Source organism: Tamandua tetradactyla, chromosome 5, assembly GCF_023851605.1.
Source record: "Tamandua tetradactyla isolate mTamTet1 chromosome 5, mTamTet1.pri, whole genome shotgun sequence".
Lineage (NCBI taxonomy): Eukaryota > Metazoa > Chordata > Mammalia > Pilosa > Myrmecophagidae > Tamandua > Tamandua tetradactyla.
In genome coordinates this window covers 129,661,499-129,686,996 of record NC_135331.1, presented here as the reverse complement: position 1 = coordinate 129,686,996, position 25,498 = coordinate 129,661,499, and the positions used below count along the sequence as shown (strand labels likewise).

General features: G+C 37.5%; 1 protein-coding gene across 4 annotated transcripts in view; it reads left to right on the top strand.

The window, feature by feature from the left end:
• The first annotated feature begins 603 nt into the window (after positions 1–603).
• SLC17A5 (solute carrier family 17 member 5) overlaps positions 604–25,498 on the top strand; it is a 76,482-nt gene continuing 51,587 nt past the window's right edge. The window contains exons 1-6 of one of the 4 annotated variants that reach the window (XM_077162243.1): positions 604–807; positions 12,523–12,716; positions 14,085–14,318; positions 17,121–17,208; positions 19,582–19,668; positions 20,209–20,327. In XM_077162243.1, coding sequence (XP_077018358.1) covers positions 714–807; positions 12,523–12,716; positions 14,085–14,318; positions 17,121–17,208; positions 19,582–19,668; positions 20,209–20,327 — 816 coding nt within the window. In that variant the 5' untranslated portion in view covers positions 604–713. The remainder of the gene's footprint in view (positions 808–12,522; positions 12,717–14,084; positions 14,319–17,120; positions 17,209–19,581; positions 19,669–20,208; positions 20,328–25,498) is intronic. The other 3 variants (XM_077162241.1, XM_077162240.1, XM_077162242.1) reach the window with 3 other exon arrangements.

The following is a 25,498-nucleotide window of genomic DNA, read 5'->3' as shown; positions in this document are numbered from 1 at the left end:
AAATAATGGGGGAAAGGGTAAAATAAATTGGGTAGATGGAAACACTAGTAGTCAATGAGAGGGAGGGGTAAGATGTATGGTATGTATGAGTTTTATCTTTTTTCTTTTTTTTTTTCTGGAGTGATGCAAATGTTCTAAAAAATGATCAAGGTGATGAATACAAAACTATGTGATGATAATGTGAGCCATTGACTATACACCATGTATAGAATTAAAGTGTGTGAAGGTGTTTTCCAATTGAAAAAAAAAAAACATACTGTCAGCTTCCAGGATCCTACCTGCCCCGGCTGGGGTGGGGTGGGGGTTGGGGGGGTTAGGAGCGGGGGCGGGGCGGGGGGAGGAGGGCGCCTTTTACTCTTAGCAAACCCCGCACAAGAGCTGGGAACTTATTTCCCTAACCCAGCAGGCCTTGAGCCAGAAGGGCGGGCCAAGTATAGGCGGACCCTTCGCCACCAGGCCATAACTCCGCCTTCCCCAGAAGAATCCACGCCAGCGGTGCCCGCACTTAAGATGGCGGCGAAGCGCAGTCCACGCTGGCGCCTCTGGGCGGAGCCGTGGAAACGCGACGCGGCCGAAGGGTGGGCTCAAGCCCGGGGCGGTACCAGCGCTCGCGCCGCGCCCCGCCCCGCCAACTCGGCCCGGGGGCCTGGGCTGACCAGTCCGGTCTTTTTGTCTCTGCCGGGTGACGCGGCCACCCGCTTCCTGGAGGCGTCATGAGATCCCCGGCTCGTGGCTCGACCCCGAACGATGGCGAGGAGGGCACAGACAGCACGCCTCTGCTGCAGGGCGCCCGGCGGGCCGAAGCCGGTGAGCGACGGAGCCGTCGAGAGGCTGCGGGTGGGCGGCGGTCCCGAGGCGGGACGGCGTGGCGGAGCGCCAACGCCCTGCGCCGGTGGGGTAGAAGCTGCTTGTGCTTGAGGGGACCCTACAGGGGACCATTCGGGGTCCACCAAACCTCCCCCGCCCTGGTGCCCGCAAACCTCTCCGGGGAAGGGTACCCGGGAGCGCGGGAGCCTCGTCAGGTGCACCCTGCGGGGCGGGGGTGGGGGTGCGGTACCGCTCGGCGCCGCGGGCGGTGTGTTCCCGACGGTTTTCGGTAGTGCCGGGCAGGGTGGGAGAGCGAACTGGAGAGAAACCTCAAATCCTTAAGCAAAGGGTCGAAGAAGTTCTCTCTCTCTCTCTGTCACGGCCGAGGTTCCGTAGCTGCATATTGACCTGCTTCGAATCTGGTAGCTCCTTGGGCGGGGAGGGTAGTGAAAAAAGAACCAAGCTAAACATTTGTGGGTATGCGGAGGGCAATTTCTGGCTAACACAGCTAATGTCTTGAAATTGTGTAATACGGGACTAAAAGTATTGCACGCGTTTCTTTCTATTTTTTTTTTTCTTCTAGCAGTCTATGATTTAAGTTAGGAAATAATTGTTATCCTTGAGATAGGATATCTGTGGCACTCTAACATAATTTGACAAAGGTCTTGCAACAAATAGAAAAGATACTTCACAAAGCATCTCCCGTGGTTTTGGGAAAATTAAAATAATTTGCTGTTTGGCACGTTTGTAACATAGCTTTAAATATAGTTAAAATTAGAGAGCAAATCCGTTTGCATTCTATACTTTGAAAAATGTATACATGAGAAAAAGAGTTGAACTTAAAATTTGACTTTTCTTGACCAAGAACAGGATGTAGTGTCTTTGTTTTTAACATTAACAGATGGTGGCAACATAGCTCCATTCGCCAACTGGGAGCTTATTTTATTTATACTATATGTATACTGTACTGTTTTATCTGGAGGAGACAGTTCCTTAAACTGCTCTTTTTCTGTGTCTTATAGTGTTAGAATTCTGTAATCTTCTGTAAAATAATCTCTTATGGAAACACAGAAACAGTACCATCATAAAAATGTTCCCTAGAGACTACTACATTCCGATGCAATTGAAGAAAGAAAAAAATGTTTATGTGTGTGTGTGTGATATCAAAACTTAGCTAAATGCTTAACATCATTAATTTTTTTTTTTTTTTTTTTTTTTTTTTTTTAAGACAGAGAGAAGGAAGGAAGGATAGAAGGAAGGAAGAGAGGAAGAAAGGGAAACATCTTTTAAACATTTTCTTGTTTTATTGTATTTTATTTCTCCGTTTTCGTTACATGGGCTGGGGCCGGGAATCGAACCGAGGTCCTCCGGCATAGCAGGCAAGCACTTTGCCGGCTGAGCCACCGCGGCCCACCCAACATCATTAATTTTTAAGTAGGGAAATGCAGATTAAAACCTCAGCCATTGAATACCCATCAAAATAGCTAAAATTAAAAAGGCAGAGGATACCAAACGTTGGCAAGAATGTGGAGTAACTAGAACCCATTTTATACTCGTTATTGCTGGTAAGAGTTTAAAATGATACAACTATTTTGAAGAACTGTTTGGCAGTTTCTTTTTTGTTGGGTTGTGTTTTTTTTTTTTTCCGGCAATTCCTTTTAAAGTTAAACATACATGGTCATATAACCACACAGTTTTATTGATGTTAGTCAAAAACTGGAAACAATTGAGAAGTTTATCAAGAGACGACTGAATAAACAAACTGTGGTATATCCATTCAATGAAATGCTCCTCATTAATAAAAAGGGACAAACTCCTGATGCATACAGCAATGCAGATGAATCTCAAAAACATGCTGAGCAAAAGAAGCCACCATTAGTCCTTTAAGAGGGAACCATTTTGGAAAAAGCTTTAAAGCCCACACTGCCAGAGACCTTTGGAGATGCAGGAGAAAAACACCTGGGGAATCCTTAAGAAAGAAGCCAGGAGAGAATGCTAGCAGACATCCCCATGTACCTTCCCAGCTCACTTAGGTGTCCAGAAGCCCAGCAGATGCCAGCCATGTGGCTACTCAGCTGGCAGAGGTGTTCCAGATGGCATCAACCTTTCTTGAGTGAAGGTAACCTCTTACTGATGACTTCATTTGGACATTTTTAAAACTATAAACTTGCAATTTAATTCCCTTTTTAAAAGTAAAAAAAAAAAAGAAGCCATAATTTTAATGGATGAGTCTATTCTTAAGAAGTCCTAGGACAAGCAGACTATAGCAGAAAGGAGACCAATGGTTGCCTGTAAGCTGCAGGTATTTGAGGGAAATGATTGCATAGGGGGACAAGAGAACTTTTGGGGTTAATGGAAATATTCTATATGTTGCTTGGTAGACAGTTGTGTATACATTTGTTAAAATTCATCAAACTGAACTCTTGAAATGGGTATGTTTTATTGCACCTCAATAAAGTTAATGGAGGTAGAGTTAGCTCCTACCATTGCTTTTAAAAGCAATCCCTATTTGATTCCTGGATTGATGTTTGTCAACCTTATGCAATTAGCCCTATCCTTTATGGCTTGAGGTGTTTGTCTGGGTTATGGCCATTTCCCTTTTTATTTTTATTCTTTACACACTTACTGGAAAGCGTGAAATAGAAATAGCAGTGACATTATTTTGTGTTCTTTAAATATGATAAAGGTTTTGTACAGGAGGAGCCTACCAGTTATAGGGCATTACATTAGTCAACAGTATTTTCAATTCAATCCCACGTAATCCCACTGAGGTGTTCTGAGGGGAGTATAAAAGGAGAGAGCACCAGGAGAAAGAAGATGGAAAAGACGAAAGTGGGTATAACAACTTAAAGTAGGAGGTGATAGGGGTTACCTCATTGACTGCTCAGTGGGGTCTTTATCCTACCTTTAGTAATAACCATGTATGGTCTAACAGGGAAAGCAAGATGGCCCAGATTAAAGTGTGTTCTTTATATTGGGGTTTATAAGTTTAAGAAGATGTATGGGAGTTTGTTTAAAAAAAAAATGTTTTCAGAATTATTTTTAAAAAGCTTTAGTGCCTGAAGGAGTAAAGCTCTAGAAGTCCTTAAAACTTCCCTTTCCAGGTGTTCACATGTATTATGCATTTTATTTACCTTTCCTGTTTGTTTCCAGAACAAACTGGTAAGAAATTAGCTGTACCTTATCTATACCTAAATTTCTAGTGTTTTTTTTTGTTTGTTTGTTTTCCAGAAAAAAAAGCTTGTTAAAATATCATAGTCATAAAATTTTACAGCAGCAAAAGACCTTAGAGATTAACCACTCTCTGGTGGCTCTTCATTTTATATCTAGGCAACTGAGGACCAGAGAGGTTAATTAACTTACCTAAGGTTTGCACATAGCTATATTGATGAATAGCCTTGCCGTTTTCTTGGATTTAGTCTGATCCTCTTCCCTCAACACAACACTGCCACCTTGGTGTTGTATTTGAGAAATTCCTGTTTGCAAAATGCTTGATCATTTTTGTTTGCTCCTTCACAAATTTGGAAGCCACCACCACATTAATAAGGGACTATGATTTTAAATTATGCACAGTATTACTTTAATAAGAGAGCTAAAATTAGGATGTGCTTTTTTAGTGTTGGTAAGAATCAGTACCTCTCAGACTGTTCTAGTTTGCTAGCTGCTGGAATGTAATATACTAGAAATGAAACGGCTTTTAAAAGGAGAAATTTAATGAGTTGCTAGTTTACAGTTCTAAGACTGAGAAAATGTCCCAGTTAAAACAAGTCTATAGAAATGTCCAATCAAAGGCATCCAGAGAAAGATACCTTGGTTCAAGAAGGCCGATGAAGTTCAGGGTTTCTCTCTCAAATAAGAAGGCACATGGCGAACACAGGGTTTCTCTCTTGGCTGGAAGGGCACATGGCGTCATCTGCTGGCTTTCTCTCCTGGCTTCTGGTTTCATGAAGCTCCCCGGGAGGCATTTTCCTTCTTCATCTCCAAGGGTTGCTGGCTGGTGGACTCTCTGCTTTGTAGTGTTGCTCTCTCTGAATCTCTTATTCCCCTTTTATAGGACTCCAATAAACCAATCAAGACCCACCCAAATGGGTGGAGACATGTCATCCCTTAATCCAGTTTAACAACCACCCTTGACTAAATCACATCATCCAGGGAGATGATCTGATTACAGTTTCAAACATACAGTATTGCATAGAGTTATTCTACCTTTATGAAATGAAATTTTGATTAAAGCATGGCTTTTCTAGAGGGCATACTTCCTTTCAAACCAGCACACAGACTGATATAATAAGATGACACAGAGTTCTCGGTAAACTGACCCAATTGTGGCTTGCTCCTCAAGCATTGGTTTTTACTGGGCCCCATGGAAATCAGAGGTGTACACCAAAATGATGGGGTATGGAGTGGCTCACTGCTAATGAAGAACAGAAAGTCTGTAGGTTCTTCTGTCTAATTTGGGTAGGAGGAAGAGAGGGAATTAGGCAAGGAAGAGCAAAGCTTCCCCCTCTACACTTAAAAATTCATTACTTTGCAACAACTGAAGACTTATTTCTGTTCTATAAATTAAACGTCTCTTGTATCTGATTAACTGAATTTTCAAAATACTTTGTAGCAAAGATGTCACATAAATGTGACAAGAAATCAGCTTTAGGACTTTGAAGACATTTCTTTGCATTTAAAGGCAGAGCGTGGATCTGAGCCAGGGCACCTTATTGCCAGTCCCAGCTCTGCCACTTACTAGCTGTGTGACCTTGAGCAAATTGCTTAACTTCTCTACGTATTCTTTGTCTATTAAAAAAAGAAAAATAATATACCTAACTTCTATGGAGTTACTGTAAGATTTTAGAAAGCTAAATCGGAATGCTTGGAATAGAGCCTGGCATGTAGCAGGTATTAGCTGCTGTCATTGTCATCATCAACGCAGATCATTTGGATTTTGCATTCCTCATAAGAAGCTGGCATTCAGCTCATAAGAAGTCCCATTCTTAACTACCATGCTTTATCATCACTTTCTAGTAGATAGTAGTGATACTCTCCTGCATTCTGGGCTTTTTCTTTTTCCTCTCTTTTATTTATTTATTTGTTTTCTTTTTTACTGTACTATTCTCTTGGGGAGGAGAGGATTTGCATTTAAGGTTCAGTTACACAAGGCTTGAATTTCACAAGTGTACTCTGTATATGAGTATGGTCTTAATAGGTAAGGAGAGCTGGTAAAGAACAGCCATATTACAGAATAAAGAGAAGCAGCCTTGGATCATGGTGTGACAATCAATATTAATATTGACGTAATCCCATTTAGTGAGATTTGATGTTCTCACATAATGGGTATTAATTTGAGAGATAGGAATGCATAACAATTTATCAGGAGTTAAATTACCTGTAAAGCAGGGTAAGACTAGTTGAATATTCCCCTTTTTAAAAGGAAAACTTGTTATGTTTTATATAGGAAAAAAACTTTAATGCAATATCCTGGCCAAAGGAGCCCACCAGGTCCAGTGCCCATCCTGCCCTAGAGAAAAGTATCTTTTGCACAAGTTAGTGTCCCTAGCCATGAATTCTTGACCTCATTCTCAGACCCCCACTCTGGTAGTTCCTTGCTGTGACCCAGGCCCATTCCTTCCCACTACCAAACAGGAATAAATTGCCCTGCATCCTGAGTTCTTTTCCAGTTTTTCTCACTGCCTACTTCCCTACTTCAACAGAAACTTTCACTTTTTGGGGCACCCCAATCTCTCCCTATTGCTCCAGCAGGAGGTGATTAGATTCTCATACCTCAGGACTAATTGATGGCTGCTTGACTACTCCTTGCCCCACACTGATGCTTGTACACTCACTCCTCTATCCTTCTGCCTTTAGGCTAGACCATCTTTCCCCTTCGTGGTCACCATCTTGTATCCACCTTCAGGGCACTTCCTTTTATTCACCAAAGACTTTACCACCTGACACCTCCATCTTCCTCACACCAAATCTTGCCAATATGTTGGGTGGTTTCCCATCCAGCATATCCCCTCAATTCTCTGAACTCCTGCGAGTCTAATGGCCATTAATCATGGCTTGGATTTTGCTATCTCCCACAACTGCTTTAGCCATAACTCGACTTCTTCTTACTTGGCCCACTTTGACAGCTCTCTGACTTCATCTAGACTTTCCCATCCACTGACTCTTCTGTTTTGTTCATGCATACTCAGAAGTTGAGAGAAGTGTATAAAGAGCCTCATGTAACTAGCACCCAGCTTAAACAGTTAAGCGTGTGCCCAGTCTGGCTTCATTTATTCTTTACATGCACATGAATCCACCTGACTGTCTTGACACAAACCCCAGATACTCTCTATAAGATGTCAGTCTTTAAACATATTTACACTGCCATACAACAAATTAAAATAATTCCTTATCACCAAATACTGTCAATGTTCATATTTCCCCAATATCTCATAATATTTTTTAATATGTTCAAGCCAGAATTCCAGTAATGTCCATACCTTCTAAATGATTGATATATTTCTTAAATCTTTTAAATATTTTTATTGACAAATCTTCACATACATACAATCCAGGCATGGTGTAAAATCAGTGGCTCACAGTATCATCACATAGTTGTGTATTCATCACCACGATCATTATTAGAACATTTGCATCCCTCCAGAAAAAGAAAAGAAAAGAAAAAAAAAGCATACATCCCATACCCCTTATCCCCCCTCTCATTGACCACCAGTATTTCAATCTACCCAATTTATTTTACGTTTATTCTTTTTTTTTCATTTTTAACTTTTTTTATTGTATAGTGTAACATATATACAAAGCAAAGAAATAAAAAAGCAATAGTTTTCAAAGCACTCTTCAACCAGTAGTTGAAGACAACATACAACAAGACAACATGACAGATTCCAGAGTTTGTCATGGGCTACCATACAATCCTCTCAGATTTTTCCTTCTAGCTGCCCCAGAATATAGGCGGCTAGAAGGAATAAATATTTTTTTATCACAATCTATTTTTTTTTCTCTTTTGTGAAAACATGTATACAAAAAAGCAGTAAATTTCAAAGCACAGCATGACAATTAACTGTAGAACAGATTTCAGAGTTTGGCATGGGTTACAGTTCACAATTTTAGGTTTTTACTTCTAGCTTCTCTAAGATATTGGAGACTAAAAGAAATATCAATTTAATGATTCAGCAGTCATGTTTGTTTGTTAAATCCTACTTTCTCTGTATAACTCCACCATCACTTTGATCTTTCTATCCCACTCTTTAGGTGTATTTGGGCTATGACTATTCTAACTTTCTCATGTTGGAAGGGGCTGTCAACATGGAGTAGGGAGATGGAACTAGCTGATGTTCTAGAGAGGGTGGGCCCTCTAGGTTTCAGGACTTATCTGGTCTAGAGACCCATCTGGAGGTTGTAGGTTTTGAAAAGTTACCCTAGTGCATGAAACCTTTGTAGAATTGCATATATTGCCCTGGGTTGTTGCTTCCTATTGAAACGGAGCTCGAAGGATATTAAGGAATGATGAGAAAAAAAGAAAGGAAGAAAGAAAGACACAGATGGGCTCAGGGGGTCTGAAGCTTGAGTTTACTTCAGACAGACTTCAGACAATTTTATTCTTAGCCAGATCCTGGTTATATACCACAGGATGTCAGTAGGCATGCATGCATTTCCTGAGGGAGCAAAGTTCTTATCTTTCAGTGTTCTTCACACTTAACATAACCATTTGGGGTAAACATTCTCTTCCTCCCAGACTGCTCTACATAACAATCTCCACAGTATACTGCTGCCATCCTGAGGCCAGCTGCTTCCAACAAATTCTGCAGGTCTTGTTTTAAACCCTTGGCTCCTACACTGGGTATTCTTTAGTATTGGCTGGAATGGTTTTGTTCGGGGGTTGGCAAGTTATGATAGGTAGCAGTGTGTAATTGAAGCTTTCATAAGAGTGACCTCCATTGTAGCCTCTCGACTCTATTTGAACTCTCCCAGCCACTGATACTTTACTAGTTATACTTCTTTGTAGTCAGGATGGAATTGTTGATCCCATGGTGCTGGGGCTGGATTCATCCCTGGGAGGTATCTCCCATACCACCAGGGAGACTTTCACCCCTAGATGTCATGTCCACATAGCGGGGAAGGCAATGATTTCACTTGCAGAATTGGGCACTTAAGTCTCTTTTAACTTATACGTTCTCCCTCCTTGTCTCTTTTTTTAAATTCCTGTTGTAATTTATTTCTTGAAGAAACTGGGTCATTTCCTACAATCTGAACTTTGCTAATTAGTCTTCGTGTTGTCATTCAATATATTCTACTGCTCATTTAAATCTTGTAAGTTGGTAATTTGTAGATCTAGAGGTTTAATTATTGTGATTTTGTTTATTCATTTAGCTATCTACTCTCTAGAGTACTTTGTAGGTAGAACTGTGTATTTCCATCAGGAGACACCTCTTGTTTGAGCCACAAAAATGTTTACATACTAATTGCCACAGTATGCCAAGCCCCAATCAACAGTATTCCTAAAAACCCTAAAGAATACCCAGAGACCTATCTGAGTATAAAAGTTTCACTCACTAAGATTACCTAAAACCTCCAGATGGCTCCTAGGCCAGATAAGCCCTGAAACCCAGAGTTACAATTCTCTCCAAGAGCATCAACCAGTTGTATCCCTCAACTCCATAATGTTGGCACCCCTTATCAACATGAAGAAGTTAGAAGAGTCATTGTCCAAATACCCCTAAAGATTGAGAGAAGGATCAAAGGGAAAGGAGCAGTTGTAACAGACAAGGTAAGCTTTAACAAAAAAATAAGTATAATTACTGAATCATTATATTGGTATTTCTTGTTCTTCTCTAGTGCATTATAATAACTAGAAGGAAATACCTGAAATTATGGAACTGCAACCCATAACATACTTTGAACATTTCTCTATAACCATTTGTTAAACTGTACTTCAAAATTTATCACTTTTCTGCATATGTTACATTTCACAATAAAAAAATGTACACATACTAACTCTACAGGCACTGCTGTAGACACTGAAGATATATAGCAGGCAACAAAACAGACCAAAAATCTCTGCCTTCTTGGAGCTTTTATATCCTAGCGTATATGGGCCTGTACCATTTGCCCTCTCCATTTTACATTTTCATCCTTATCTGGCTCAGAATTAGTCCATCACCTTATTTTCCTACAGATAATCTAAATTCTCTTGCCTTCTGCTTTGTCACACCCACCTGAGGGCCTGCTGTCGCCTTTCTCAGACATGTACTCCTTAAAGGTCACACAACTAGAGCAGATTGCTGCTGCCAGTTTCTGGCAATCCTATACATTTTGCTGGGAGCTTCAGTCTCCCATTCTTTTCAAAACTTCACTTTTTTCAATTTCTAATTTCTCACAAATGAAAAATAACCTTGATTCCTGACAAATTATCTTAATTCTTAATATCAGTATCCAAAAAAAGCAATAATAAGAGCAGTTCACAGTTATTGAAGGCTTACTATTGGCTAAGTGCTGTTCTATGTATCTTTCATGCACTAACTGCATTAATCTTAACAACCCTGATACAGGGAAAACGTTCACATTGGTGCCACGTACATAGTAAGTGCTTAATAAATATTAGCTGTTTTTTTTTGCTGTTAAACCCAATACCCACCATCCCATTCAATGGTATTAGTTCTTAATGTTCCTACAGTGGCCCATAGTCCAGCCACATCAGACCATTTAAAGTTTCCTGCTCTCCCTGTGTCTGCCTTTCTCAAGTCCATATTTCTGTACATGCCATTGCCTTTGCCCAGATTGCCTCCCTCTGCTGAACTACCTGTTTTCTTGCCCATTAATGAAGTTCAGTGCAAATTTCTCCTAGGAGGCCTGCTCTGACTCCCCTGCAGACAGATTAATGTGCCAAATCCTTTGCCCCTTGTCACATACATCTACCGTAGCAGTTTATATTATTGGTATAACTTATTCCAGGGTGAGCAAGAAAAGAACTCACTTTTACTGAGTACCTCCTAAATGGCCATGAAGTATTTCAGTTAATCTCCATACAGCCCAGTAAAGTAGATGATGGTATTGCCATTTTAGAGCTGAGAAACCTAAAGTGGAAGAATATTTAATGACCTCCCCGAAGACACACAGCCAGTGCAAACCGGAACTGAGATTCATTCCCAGGGCCTTGTCACTCTAAATTAACCTGTATCTTTTCAGCTACACCCACTCCACATTCCTAAATTTAGACCATATTTTACAGACTGATACTTGTTTTGATGGGCACTCTGTTCTTATGCAAGCATGATTTTGCTTTGAACTTGATTTCAATGTGGTAGGTGTTCAGTGAATGTTCTTGCTGTTTGTCATGCAAGCATGGTTTTGTTGACTTAGTTCCCAAAGATTATCATTAATTACCATTATTATCATTAATGTTACAGTCTGAATCGGTCAGTTGAGACTCACCAAGATCCTTGTACTCTGTTTGAGGTTGTGTTAATAAAAACACTAAGATTCCTGGGAGGTGCAATGGTGGCTCAGTGGCAGAATTCTCACCTGCCATGCCCGAGACCTGGGTTCGATTCCTGGTGCCTGCCCATGTAAAAAAAGGATTCTTAAGTAAGGGAAAAATACACATACATATGTGTAATGTTAGTGTCATTACCAAATAAAGGCACACATATATTCATATATGTATACCCATTTAATGTTGATGTGTCATTGCTAAATGAAATAGATATTCATATCTTTCAACAGGTATTTATCAGACACTCAGTATTTACCAAACTTAGATGTGTACAGACCCTGGATTATGCTATTTTTTTTATCTTTTTCACTGAGTGGTCAGTCATCCTTAGTATGCTCCCCAAATTCCCATCCCCTCTCCAATTCTGCCACTCAGTAAAAGAAGAAAAAAAAATATGTGCATGAGCCTAAAATTACATAAAAGATGAGTCAAACTCCTCCTCTCACATGAGCCTGCATTCATTGGTTCCTCCAACCTATTCTGCCTTCTTTTTTTTTTAATCTTTGTGGTATAATTCTGCATTGACTTATTTCCTTTCTGCTGTGAGCAAGCATGATAACTATTGAGCAACTGTAACAGGCACTTAGCATAAATCTTGCAGGTTTTCTTTTGGATTCTTAAATGCATTTAGTTTAAGAGAGCCTTAGGTATATATCATGGCTCCTGATTCTAATCCAGCCATTGAGGATACTCTTCAAGGTAAGAAATTTATCAAGAGGAGTTTACTGGCCTAGTCTTGTCAATAATTTTTTTTTCCTGTGCTACATTTATATGAGATGGCTGCCAAACCATAGTCAATATTATAGCTGTTATGCCATTGTTAATACTCAGATACTTATTGACCATTTTTTAGTTTTTCAGCAATAATGATACCATTAAACCCCCTTACCTATTTTTACCATGCCTTGTCTTTGTCAGCTGACAGAGATCAGAGCTTCAGTTTTGATTACTGAATGGAGATTTTTCTGAGCAGGGTTGATGCAGCTATTATCTCAGTGTTTTAATAAACTGTCTTACAGTTCAAAATCTCATGTTTTACATTTTTATGAAAATTACAGCTGGGAGAACAAACTCTTTTCAATAAATATTTTTAGATATGCCCAATCTGAGAATATTCTCAGAAAAGTATATGTGATTTATTAATGCCTGTGCACTTCTAAAAAATAATCTATTTTTAGTGATTATTCTTTTCTTTAAAATTTTCCCCCCAATCTTTATTTCAGCTCCAGCGTGCTGTTCTGCTCGTTACAACCTAGCATTTTTGTCCTTTTTTGGTTTCTTTGTTCTCTATGCATTACGTGTGAATCTGAGTGTTGCATTAGTGGATATGGTAGATTCAAATACAACTTTAACAAATAATAGAACTTCCAAGGAGTGCCCAGAGCATTCTGCTCCCGTAGAAGTTCATAATCAAACGGTAAGTGCTGTTTTTTTAATTAAACATTCTTAATTCATCCTGAAATGCTTCCAAGTAAAAGTATTGAAAGGTCTGTCTTTCACGTAGACTCTAAATTACTTTCTTTTTGTGTTTTCCAAGGAACTGGCTGAGCAGTAACATATCTTTTCTAAATTGTATGTGTTTCTAACCTAAGCTACATAAATGTGTGTTCATTTGTTCACAAGAAAAAGATAAGCCTTAGGTTTGGCACACTTTAAATATTTTGCTAACATGCGGAGACAGTACAGGGAAAAAAGACTAGTATCCTTTTTATTTAGTATACTTTCATCCATTTTCAGTGCTAACAAAGGAGTCAGATCACACTTGATTGAGTCTCCTCTGCATTAACAAGCAGGAGCAAACAGAGGGTTTCTCCCTAAACAAGCATAGACAAAATAGTGACTTATCAAAAATCTTTATATTTGACTTGAATAATGTTGAATAACATGTTTGAGAACCCCCACTTTCACCACTTCAGCCTACAACTTGTGTTGCTTTACACAGTTCAAGAGGTCCTAAAATTCCACAAAGAAAGTGCACATTAGTACTCTAAAGATAATTAGGAATTTTCTTTGTATCTTTTCCTTTGGCAAGTCCTTTTGTTGATTAACAACATATCTTCATCTGCCTTATATGGACAGTGGAAAGAAATCCTGCAGTGGTTCTTGACACATTGGTTCAGTTATACAGGTACTTGTATTAAAGGTTTCAGATATTCAAATCAGTCACTAAATTTTCTTTTTTGCCTTACCATGTGCTTCTGTGGACTTTTCGACTTGATTTAAATTCTTGCTCTTTTATGTTGTTCATATGCCTGTTCAGATACTTGGTCTAAAATGGCAAGATAGTGATAATCTATATTTATCCACATAATAGCCAACAAAGTGAAGACTCACTGTGTATTAGACCTGATTTTATGTTCCTTTTTAACTTAATCTTCTCAGAGCATACATCCAGCAAGTGGCGGGGGCTAGTCTGGAACCCAGTCCTGTCTGACGCCAAAGCCACTTTGCTAGCCTGTTAAATAGCTTTCTGGATTAAGCCTGTGGCTCTTTTCTGAGACTTCTTGGCTACGGTTATTACAAAGCTTCAACAATTCATCCTGTAGCGTCATTTTACAAAATAGCAAATTTCTTGAGGTTTATGACCTTCAGTCCTTTTCCATTCACTTCCTGAAATTGTGTGCCTATATTCTGGTAACTGGCCTATCACCTAGAAAGTATGCATGTTCTTCAGTCTAAAATAGTGGTTCATAATTGCATTTATATGTACTCACATACTAATGAAAGACAGGAGCTGTTAAGTTGAGGTCTTGAGTAATAGTTTATTTCTTCCTACTCTTTACAGGGTAAAAAGTACCAATGGGATGCTGAAACTCAAGGATGGGTTCTTGGTTCCTTTTTCTATGGCTACATCATCACACAGATTCCTGGAGGATATATTGCCAGCAAAGTAGGGGGGAAACTGCTGCTAGGATATGGGATCCTCTGTACCACTGTCTTCACTCTGTTCACCCCCATTGCAGCAGATTTAGGAGTTGGATTTCTCATTGCAGTCAGAGCACTAGAAGGACTTGGAGAGGTAATTTTTTTCTTTTTGTTTTACTTTTTCTCTTTTTTCTTAAAGATACCATTCTTTGATATGAATATGAACGAAAAACTAACATTAGAAGATAACCAGGTTTTATTTTTTTAGTTAAAGAAAGGGTTAGCTAGAAAAGAACCTGAGTAGGTTTATTTGTTGTAAAAGGTCACAAGTGGGAGCACCCCAAAATTGGAAACTTAACTCAAAGAGTAGTAAAAACATTTTCCAGTCAAGACTTAATAGCTCACATTTCAGAAATAGAGAAATTAAGCCACTATTAAAACAATTAGAATGGGGCCTCCTTACGTCTTCTACTTTTGCCACAGTTTATCTGTTCTATCATTGATTGCCCAGATCTAAAACATGTTTTACACACTAGACTATCAAATTGCTTTGATTTACTTTTCATTTTGTTGTTATTCATCAAACTTCCTCTTTATCATTTATTCTTTTCTTTTTCTGGTCTCCTAACTTAAAAACAAATTAATTTATGATTTTATATATCTGTCTTTCTTTAGTTCTGGCCTTTCTACTGATTTTAGCATGGCTATAAATTTTCACCTCTTTTTTCTGCCCTCCAAAGATTTTTATTGTTTTTAAATTTTGAATTCCTTATCTTTTCTTCGCTTCTGTGTTTCATTTTACAACTCATAATCTTCCATCTTTAAATGTGATCTCTTTCCCTGTCTAACTTTGAACTTCTACCTGTGAAACCTGGGCTGAGGTGTATTTTGCTCTCTCAGCATGTTTTTAACCCAAGCACGACAGTGACCTCTGGGTCTAGTGGACAGTGTGAAGGTCATTTTTGGTAGTGTTGCATCATACCGTGTTGGAAGGGACACTAGGCTGGAGTGAGGAAATGCAAAGTAAAGCTTTAAATTGTAATGACTTAATCTCAGTTCCACTGTCTTAAAAATTAAAAATTGAAATAACAATACCTGCCTATCTTTGATCACAAGATAATTGTAAGACTCAGATGTGATAATGATTGCTAGAGTGCTTTGAAAATTGTTAAGTACTTTTTAAATTTAAACTAATATTCATATGAATGTTCACACTTTGTCCTTATCAAATAGAGGCCTATTAAATAAACCCTTCCTGATTACAAGATAATTATCCCTCCAGCACCAGTTCCTCTTCTCCTTGCCTAAGTAAAAGGTACTTAATTGCACTATATTTTCTGTTACCCAAGTATTGAATATTCTTGCTGAAGATATTTTAGTTTCATGTCCATTTATACCACTAATTTAGCATTATAGCATATTTCTTACCCCTCTATTGCTATCTCAGATGACATTTTATTGCTAAATGGAATTTATGTTTATTCTTAGATTCTTTCTGTTTTTCTCCACCCCTACAGTATATCACATGGACACTGACTCATCTATAACCTTAGGCCAGCATCTTTCATCCCTAGCATCTGATTCACCATAAATACAACTACATTGTCCCTAGGTTTGTTTGGTTTTTAACTTTTATGGTAGTAACATATATACAACTCAAATTTTCCCATTTTAACCATGCTCTGGTACAATTTAGTGATGTTAATTACAGTCACAATATTGTGTTAATATCACCAACATTCATTACCCCAACTTTTTCATCTTATCAAACAGAAACTCAGTACCTATTAAGCAATAACTCCCCCTTTCCTAACCCCCCAGACCCTGGAAATCTGTAATCTACTATCTGTCTCTACAAAATTTGCTTCTTCTGAGTGTTTCATATAAGCAAAATCAGACAGGATTTGTCTTTTTGTGTATGGCTTATTTCACTCAGCCTGTTGTCTTCAAGGGCCCTGAGAGTTTATAATAAAATTTTTGACAACATGATTTCTGAGGATATTTCCAAACTTCTTAAATTTTATTCTATAAAGACCCACCCTGTGGATGCTCCATGATAAAGGTTCTTAGCGATTTGCTGCCTAAATCATCTTCTCTTTCTATTCGTGTTTCTTCCCTGTTTGTCCCTGAAATAATCAGCAAAAAGTGCAAAGTACTGAAGTGTTTGTTCTTCTCTCCATTAATAATTGCAGTAGTTAACCATTTATTTTTAAAATAACCTTGCAAGACAGAGGGTATTATCTCTGTTTTACAGATGAAGGAGCCGAAATTAAGGAGGTTAAGTAATCTTCCTGAGGTTACAGCTAGCGAGAGGCCAAGGAGAGTTGGGAATATGCTGCTTTGAATCTAATGGAACCTATCTATTCCCTCCCACTCTCCTGTGCTGTCTCCTCATCCACGCAGAGCCCCCTTGCCTCTGTTGTTCCCTTGCCTCTCCATAGCACTGATTGGCATTTACTAGATTAGTTATTGGGGGGTCGGAGAGCGGAGAATAGGCTATATACACTCTAATTGAATGCATCCTTTTTTTGAAATGCCATTTTTTCAATTAATTAAGGTAACTTTGAAATTTATTTCAGTATTCCAAAGTATTAACTCAGTATTTTAAAGTTTTGAATAGATGACATTTCCATTTTATTCAGTCCATTAATAAATTAGTAAATTAAATTATCCTTGCAAATGATTCCTTTATATCATTATTCAGTACTTTCTTTTAGATTAATTATAACCATTACATTAATCCTCATAGCAGTTAACAGAATCCATGAATCTTTGTTCAAGTTTTTAAAATACTTAACACTGTGAAGACATCTCGCTTCATGAAACTTGGTCTTGGTTTGATTCTTACCCAGACAACTTCCTGAGCAGCAAATTTGCAACAAAATATGTGACTGAATTGAAACATGAGCAAAACTACCTTATATTTCATCAGAAATCATCCTTTTCCCTTTCTCAGGGTGTCACATTTCCAGCCATGCATGCCATGTGGTCTTCTTGGGCTCCCCCTCTTGAAAGAAGCAAGCTTCTTAGCATTTCATATGCAGGTGAGATAAATATTCTTATAAAAGTTTTTGTTACAATTTGTTGTGATATGCAAAATGCCTGCATGCCAGAATCATGCAATGTTAAATACCTCCTCTGAGGAAAAATGAAGTTTGGGAATACAATTTTATTACTAATTTTTCTCTTTGGTACAACACCCTAGAGCAATAACAACTGATGTTTTTCTCCATCTGCCATCTTTTATTTCAAAGATTGTTACCTTTTCAGATACTGGTATAGAGAATTCTGTTGCTTTTTTAATATTTTTATTGACAGATCTTCACACACATACATTCCATACATGGTGTACAATCAGTGGCTCCCAATATCATAACATAGTTGTGTACTCATCATGATCATTTTTAGAACATTTGTATCACTCACTCCACAAAAAGACATAAAAAGAAAAAAGAAAAAATTCATCCATACCATACCCCTTACCCCTCCCTCTCATTGACCACTAGTATTTCAAGCTATGCAGAAATACTGTTTAAGAACAATAAATCCAATAGCAAGAAAATTGAGCATGTGTCCTTAAGTTATGATTTCTAATTTGATCTTCTAATGAATATAGCATGACTTTCAACCCCTCATCATATATGTTTATATATATAAATAAATCTATTTTTTTGCACATTGATGTGCCATCGTTTTGATCTGTAGGTGAGACAGCATAAACTTTATATGCAAATTATAATTTTACCAGAATACACTAGAATTCTGGCCTTTCTTCCATTGATTGAGTGAATAATTCTCAACCTGACTGCTTTTATTTTATTAGTAGTATTTTTTTTTTATTGCATGGGCAGACACTGGGAATCGAACCCAGGTCTCTGGCATGGCAGGCAAGAACTCTACCTGCTGAGTCACCGTGGCCCACCCCCAACCTGATTGTTTTTAGATACAATAATATCTAAAAGAAACCACAGAAAAGCTTCTGTGCAGTGACTTCTAATAGGAAATCTTAAGACTAAGGAAGAACCAGCCACGCAAAGAGCAGAAAGAAGAGCATTCCAGCCATCTAGAACAACAAGTATAAAGGCTTTCAGGCAGAAAATAACTTCGGGGTTCAAAGAAATGAAAAACCAATGTGGGTGGCTAGAACATAGAGAAAAATGAGATAATGGCATAAGATGAGGTTAGAGAAATAGGCAAGAGCCAGATCATAATCTAGCTTTCCAGGCCTCTGGAAGGAATGTAGACTTTTTTGTTGGTTTTGTATGTTTGTTTGTTTTTTCAGAATATAATGGGGAATTATCAAGGGAGAGACGTGATCTAATTTACATTTTAAGAAGATCATTCTTGTAGCTATGTGGAGATTGACACAAGAAATCTGATTATAAATTCAAGAATGGATAATATCAATTTCCCTTTATCTGTTGAATAAAATCCAAACTCCTTGAACTAAGGTGAAATTCTTTACAGTTTTCACCACTTCATTTCACTACCTTTGGCCTGGTACACCTCATTTCATTACTTTTGACCCTAGTTCCTGCCACAGGGTTGCTTCTCAATAACCATTCAAGCTATTTTTCCAGCCTTATCGTCTATTCCTTTCTTTCACCCAAATGAAGTTCCCAAACCACTCTGTATTTTCCTATTGTTCATCTTGTTAGTTCTGTTCATCTTGTTAGTTCTGCCACTGTACCTTCTTTCTTACTTCATTTCTACTTCATTTTACCCTTCCTTTCAGTTCAGATGCCACTTATTAAATCTTTTCCTGGACTCCAGAAATCAAAAGTAACTGTTTCCATATTGCTCTGTGACACTTACTTTCTAAGATGTAATAATTATTAATTCATATTTATTTTTTCCATAAGACTGAAACTTGAGCAAAGAAGCAATTTCTGGTTCATTATTCTAGCTCCTATTACACCCATTTAAAAATCTTGCATTGGTGATTAAATGTATTTTATTAAGTATTTATATTAAAAAATTTGCAATGTTTTTTGGCAAATTAGATTTTAAAATTAATTTTTATTTCCCTGGGTATGCTATGGTAGATTGTGTTTATCAGCCTTGAGATCATCATTAAACCTTTGCCAAGACACCTGAATTTCTGACACATGTAGCATTTGCTAGCTCCTATTATATGGATCTTAAATTGATTGCTACCTACTTATTCATCAATAGCTACTAGGTAAAATGAATATAATAACATATTAAGGTATACATTTTACATATTATGGATTTTCCAGTAAATGATCCTTAAGAAAATGGATTGATTGTATTTACATGGTAACTAACTCAGCTCCTATGAGATTTGAGTAGTTCTTCCTCTTCATCATCTGTTACCCATCTTCTTTAAGTAGTAGAACTGTCCCTTCTTTGTTTATCTCTCTCAAAATTCGTAAAGTCTTTTTTATTGTTTTCAGGAGCACAGCTTGGGACAGTAATTTCTCTTCCTCTTTCTGGAATAATTTGCTTCTATATGAATTGGACTTATGTCTTCTATCTTTTTGGTAAGTTTATTCCAAAATTTAACCTAAATTATAATTAATAAATTTCAAATATGATAATATTCTAATTGGTTAAAACCGTATTCCAACTCACTGAAGTAATCATCTGCTAAAAACAAAGTTCTAAAACACTTTGACTGTTTTCCAAGTTGTTATAGTTAAAATAATCTAGAGAGTTTTGTAATATTTCTCCATATATGCTACTGTCAAATCCTGAATTTAAATGAAGCATATCTACCATCAGAAATTACTATCTTAGATATTATAAAAATGTATATTTTGAAAGTATTTCTTCTCAAGTAAAGCCCTCAGTGGTAGTTTTCTTTTCTCACAGATTTTCATTTCTCAGTCTCATTGGCAGATGCAATAACTTCTGACACCAACTACAATGTAATCCTAGCTTACCTATCAGATTGAGAGAAACTTGAAATAAAATCTAAACTGAAACTGTTTTTACATTGTTTGTAGCTATATAATATTTCAAGATGAAAAATGGCTGTTGGTATATTCTAAGTTTATTTAATACTATTTTTCTATTTTAAGGTTTAGTTGGAATATTTTGGTTTATTTTATGGATCTGGTTAGTTGGTGATACACCAGAAATTCACAAGACAATCTCCCATTCTGAAAAGGAATACATTCTTTCATCATTGCAAAATCAGGTATGGGCGCTGTAAGTGTTATTTCTAAATTCTGAAATGCTGTTCTATATGTGTATAACCTGTTATTTTCCTGTAACACTGAGTACCTGTGTGACACCTAAGACTCGGAATTGGAGGTCTCCAGCTCTCAAAGTCAGCATTCCTACATATAGTAGCTGTTAAAGAAGCCGAAAAACAAATCAGACTTCAATTAGAGATAAGAACGAAGCCAGTCTGGTTGGGACTAAGTTAAATCAGAATACAGGATAAAGAATGATATTGTCTGTATTTTAGAACTTCACCTTCTGTATGAGGCAAAAAGAAGAGAAGTTTATTTGTCTTAAAATCTAAATTTTCTGTAGCACACAATCTAACTTAATCTGCCTGGTCACTTAAGTTAAACAACCTAAACACATGGAACCTAGAATTGGGAATGAGGTCTTGCAATTCTGTATAGCTTAATGTAATGCCCATATACATTCCAGAGTATGTTGAAAGATAGTTTAAAAGGATTGGCAAAGAAGTCCCCTTTTGGGGGGCTGGGGAAAAGGAGGAAATATTCAATTTCTGCATTTGGAGAATTTCTGATATTCTCATAAACAGTAGGGACAACCAAATCAATAGGCTGAACCCTCGATCCTGGGGTTTGCCCTATGAAACTTACTCCTGCAAAGGATAGGCTAAGCCTACTTAAAATTAGGCCTAAGAGTCACCCCCTGAGGACCTCTTTTGTTGCTCAGATGTGGCCTCTCTATCTAAGGCAACTTGGCAGGTGAACTCACTGCCTCCCCCCACCCATGGGACATGACTCCCAGGGGTGTAAATGTCCCTGTTAATGTGGAACAGAAATCCCTGGATGAGCTGGCATCCGGCATCATGGAATTGAGAAAGTCTTCGTGACCAACAGGGGGAAAAGAGAAATGAGCAAGATAAAGTTTCAGTGGCTGAGAGATTTCAAACAGAGTCAAGAGGTTATCCTGGAGGTTATTCTTATGTATTATATAAAAATCCCTTTTTAGTTGATGATGTATTGGAGTGGCTGGAGTGAAGTATCTGAAACTGTTGAGTTGTGTTCCAGTAGCCTTGATTCTTGAAGATGATTATATAAAGATATAAATTTTACAGTGTGACTCTGTGATTGTGGAAGTCTTGTGTCTGATACTCCTTTTATCCAAGGTGTGGACAGACAAATTTTAAAAAATGGATAATAAATAAATAAATAATAGGTGGAATAAAGGGTAAAATAAATTGGGTAGATGGAAATACTAGTGGTCAATGAGAGGGAGAAGTGGGGTATATGGTATGTAGGAGTTTTTTTTTTTTCTTTTTATCTCTTTTTCTGGAATGATACAAATGTTCTAGAAAACAACACAGTGATGAATACACAACTATGGGGTGATACTGTGAGCCATTGATAGTATACTATGTATGACATGTATGTGCGTGAAAATTTCTCACCTGGGAAATCCCCTGATACTCTCTCAAACATTAGGGACTCCCTACTTAATAGGCCAAGCGTTTGATCTTGAGACTTGCTTTTATGAAACTTAACGGAAAAGCTAAGCCTACCTATAATCATTCCTGAGAGTTACTTCTAGAGAACCTCTTTTGTTGCACAGATGTGACCTCTTTTTTCTCTAAGCCCAACTCTGCAAGTAAAATCATTACCCTCCTCACCCCTACATGGAACTTGATGTTCAGGGGTGTAAATCTCCCTGGCAACTATGGGATGATACTGTGAGCCATTAATTGTATACCATATATGGCATGTATGTTCATGAAAATTTCTCAATTTTCATTATAATATATATAATAATTTTATCTCAATATAAATATTTTATATAAATATTTTCTTTATATTTTGAAGGAGGTAAAATCATTACCCTCCCCGCCTCCTAGATGTGACTTGATGTCCAGGGTTGTAAAGCTCCCCGGGTGTAAAGCTCCTAAGAATAAGCCTGGCCCTGGCACCATGGGATTAATAATGCCTGCCTGGCCAAAAGGCAGAAAAGAAATGTAACAAAATAAGGTTTCAGTGGCTAAGAGATTTCAAATAGCATAAGGCTCTTCTGGAGTGCGCAAGCTTCAGCTAGATATTGCTCATTGCCATGGTATGCCAAGGCCCAACCAACAGTATTCCTGTAATCCCTAAAGAATACCCAGGGCTCTATCTAAGACTCTATAAAACGTTTCATTCACTAAGTTTATTTTTCAGAAACCTAAAATCTCCAGATGGTTTCCATACTAGATAAATCCTGAAACTCAGAGCTACCAGTCTCTTCAAGAGCATCACCAGTTGCATCCCCCCACCCCATAATGTCAACATCTCTTTTCAACATAAAGAAGTTAACATGGCCATTGCCCAAATATCCCCGAAGAGTGAGAGAAGGATCAGTGGAGAAGGAAAGTTATATCAGAGAAGATAGGATTTTAATAAATGAGTATGACTACTGGATCATTATATTGTATTTCTCTTTAGTCTCCAGTGTCTTAGAGGAGCTAGAAGGAAACACCTGAAGTGGTGGGATTGTAAGCCATTCCATACTTCGAAATTTGTTCTAAAGTGACTTGTTAAAATGTACTTTGAAATTTATCGCTTTTTTGTAAATATGTTACATTTCACAATTAAAAAAAAATCAGGTATGGACTTAAGCATGTTTTTAAAATAGTTTTCTTATTTTTTTCTCATTCTTATATCATAATTATTTATATTAATATAAATATTTCTATTGTGCATGTCCTCAGTAAAACAGGCTAATGAAATATATGTACAAAGTATTGATTTGTTTAGTCTAAGAAATTCTAATTTCTATGTTAAAAGTAAGAAAAATTACTTTTTGAAGTCATTTTAAACCTTTTAGAGTATAGATTACCAAGTGAGTCTTAATTGTTTTTTTCTTCTTAATTAGTAGGGAATACAATGTGTTATTTATGAAAGAAGTCTCATAGCTATAATCTAAATGTTAGTTGTTAAAAAAACAACTAGAGGGCAGGCAGCGGTGGCTCAGTGGCAGAGTTCTCACCTGCCATGCTGGAGACCCAGATTCGTTTCCCGGTGCCTGCCCTTGTTTTAAAAAAAAAAAAAACCTACTGGAGTGTTTTATCTATATTTTAAGTGAATGTGGTTTAATAAAGAGGACAGCACTTTTATTATGATACAACATAAGAATATATGACATAACTGTTTGCTCCTGTAGCATAGATCATGTTAAAAAAAAGTATGTCTTATTAAAATTGGATTTGTATCACTTAAATCGAGTGCAGTAGGAAATCAGAAAAAAAATCTATCATAAGTCTAAATGGTGAATTGTCAAGCCATGGATACAAAATACTTGCCTTTTGAGCAGAGTAAAATCATTAAGAAAAATGAAAATGTATGCAGTCTATTTTTAGAATTCTTAATGTCTTTAGTGTCAATTTGTTAGTTTAAGAACATAAAATATGTCTTGTAAAATGTGCCTCACCAATTTAGTTGCCATGATAGAGATTTCAAATTTTTATATATAATATAACCATGAAGCAATTACAGATTTATTGATTAGCATACCTTTTCTTAAACTTTTTTCTTTTTTATGAAAAATAGTATATATACAAAACAGCAATAAATTTCAAAGTACATTGCAACAATTAGCTGTAAAACAGATTTCAGAGTTTGGTATGGGTCACAATTCCACAATTTTAGGTTTTTATTTCCAGCTGCTCTAAGGTACTGGGAGTTAAAAGAAATATCAGTGCAATGATTCAGTACTCATATTCACTTGTTAATCTTTTTTAATCTTGCTACAAATGTCCTTACAAGCTGCTAAACTTTGAGAGATAAGGCATTTCTTTGTCTTTGCCAAAGGTTAGCAAAAACTTAGAAACACAAGAAATTAGCAATGTAATAAAGAAAATTATTTTGTTTTGGGAGTTTAGCATGCTCCAAGATGTTAATCAAAAGAAACATCCACTTTTTCCCCGTAACAAAAGAGATTAAGAGAATGTAGTGTGCCATTGATTGCTGGCTTCTTCAAATATTCAGTTTTATAATTATTTTTATAAACATGAAAATTTCCAATTTAACTTTTTAAGAAGTTTCTCTATCTTGATATGTGTCATAATCTGTCCAATATCCAAACCTACGTAAATTTGTTTTTCCATATGCTTCAGAAAATGGAATATTCAGGAACTAGAAGAGTTAGGAGGACTCGGTTTCATAGAACTCTGGTCTGCGTTCTCAAACCAGATGATGTTGTAGTCGGAAATGCCACATAAAAATGATGTGTTTCGTGGAGTTCCATCTTTGCTTCTTGGTTGTGCAGCATCTGTTGTACTTCATTCATTCCTCAAAGAAAACATTTTTTCCTTGAGAACTTACTATGTTGTATGTTCTTTGTCAGATACTACGGCTTGAAAAATGAGTGAGGGAAAACAAGCCATAGTGTCTGTGGGACTTGTGGTCTCCAAAGCGAGACAGACATGTATGAACAGAATTTAAATATAGTATTGTCTGCATGATACAGTGCTGTAAGATATACAATGCATCTTGGGAACAGAGAAGGCTGGGGTCATAAGGTAGCCTGGAAAGATAGGTCACTGGTGTCAGTGCTCTCCAGCCAGATAGCATGAGAAATATACCTGTGGTCAAAAGAGTTGAGGTGCTTGGCTGGGTGCAACGACGAACACAACACCACAAAGAACCATGGGGCATCTCAGTATGAAAGTTGGGAAGGGCTTCTTATGATTTAGACTTGCATTAGGTAACTTTAGGGAGGACTTAAAGAACTAATATTTTATTCTGGATTCTGTGCCATCAGAAAGTAGTAGCAATTCTGTGATTGAGTATTCTAATTTTTACATAGTTGGTGTGTTAACGCAGTAATTGATAAAGCAGCAGCAGTTACTCATATTAGCCAGGAGAGAGGAAGGTACTTATTCCCTTTTGTGGCTTACAGTGTTCTTTTTTCATCTGTGCTCAGATGTGATTATGGAGTGGTCTTACTTTTGTCCTTCTCCATCCTGGTCACTGAGTGGCTTCGCCTAGGTTCAGCAGATGCACACACCGCCTCCCTGTTAGAGCCAGGCCAGGCCAGCCGACAGCAGCTTCCTGGTGAAAGCCGCATGTGCACGGCCTTCAAAGGGAAGTCGGATTTAACAAGGCAAATTAGGCAGTTAAGAGGCGTGCAGGCATTCTAGGCCAATAATATGGTGTG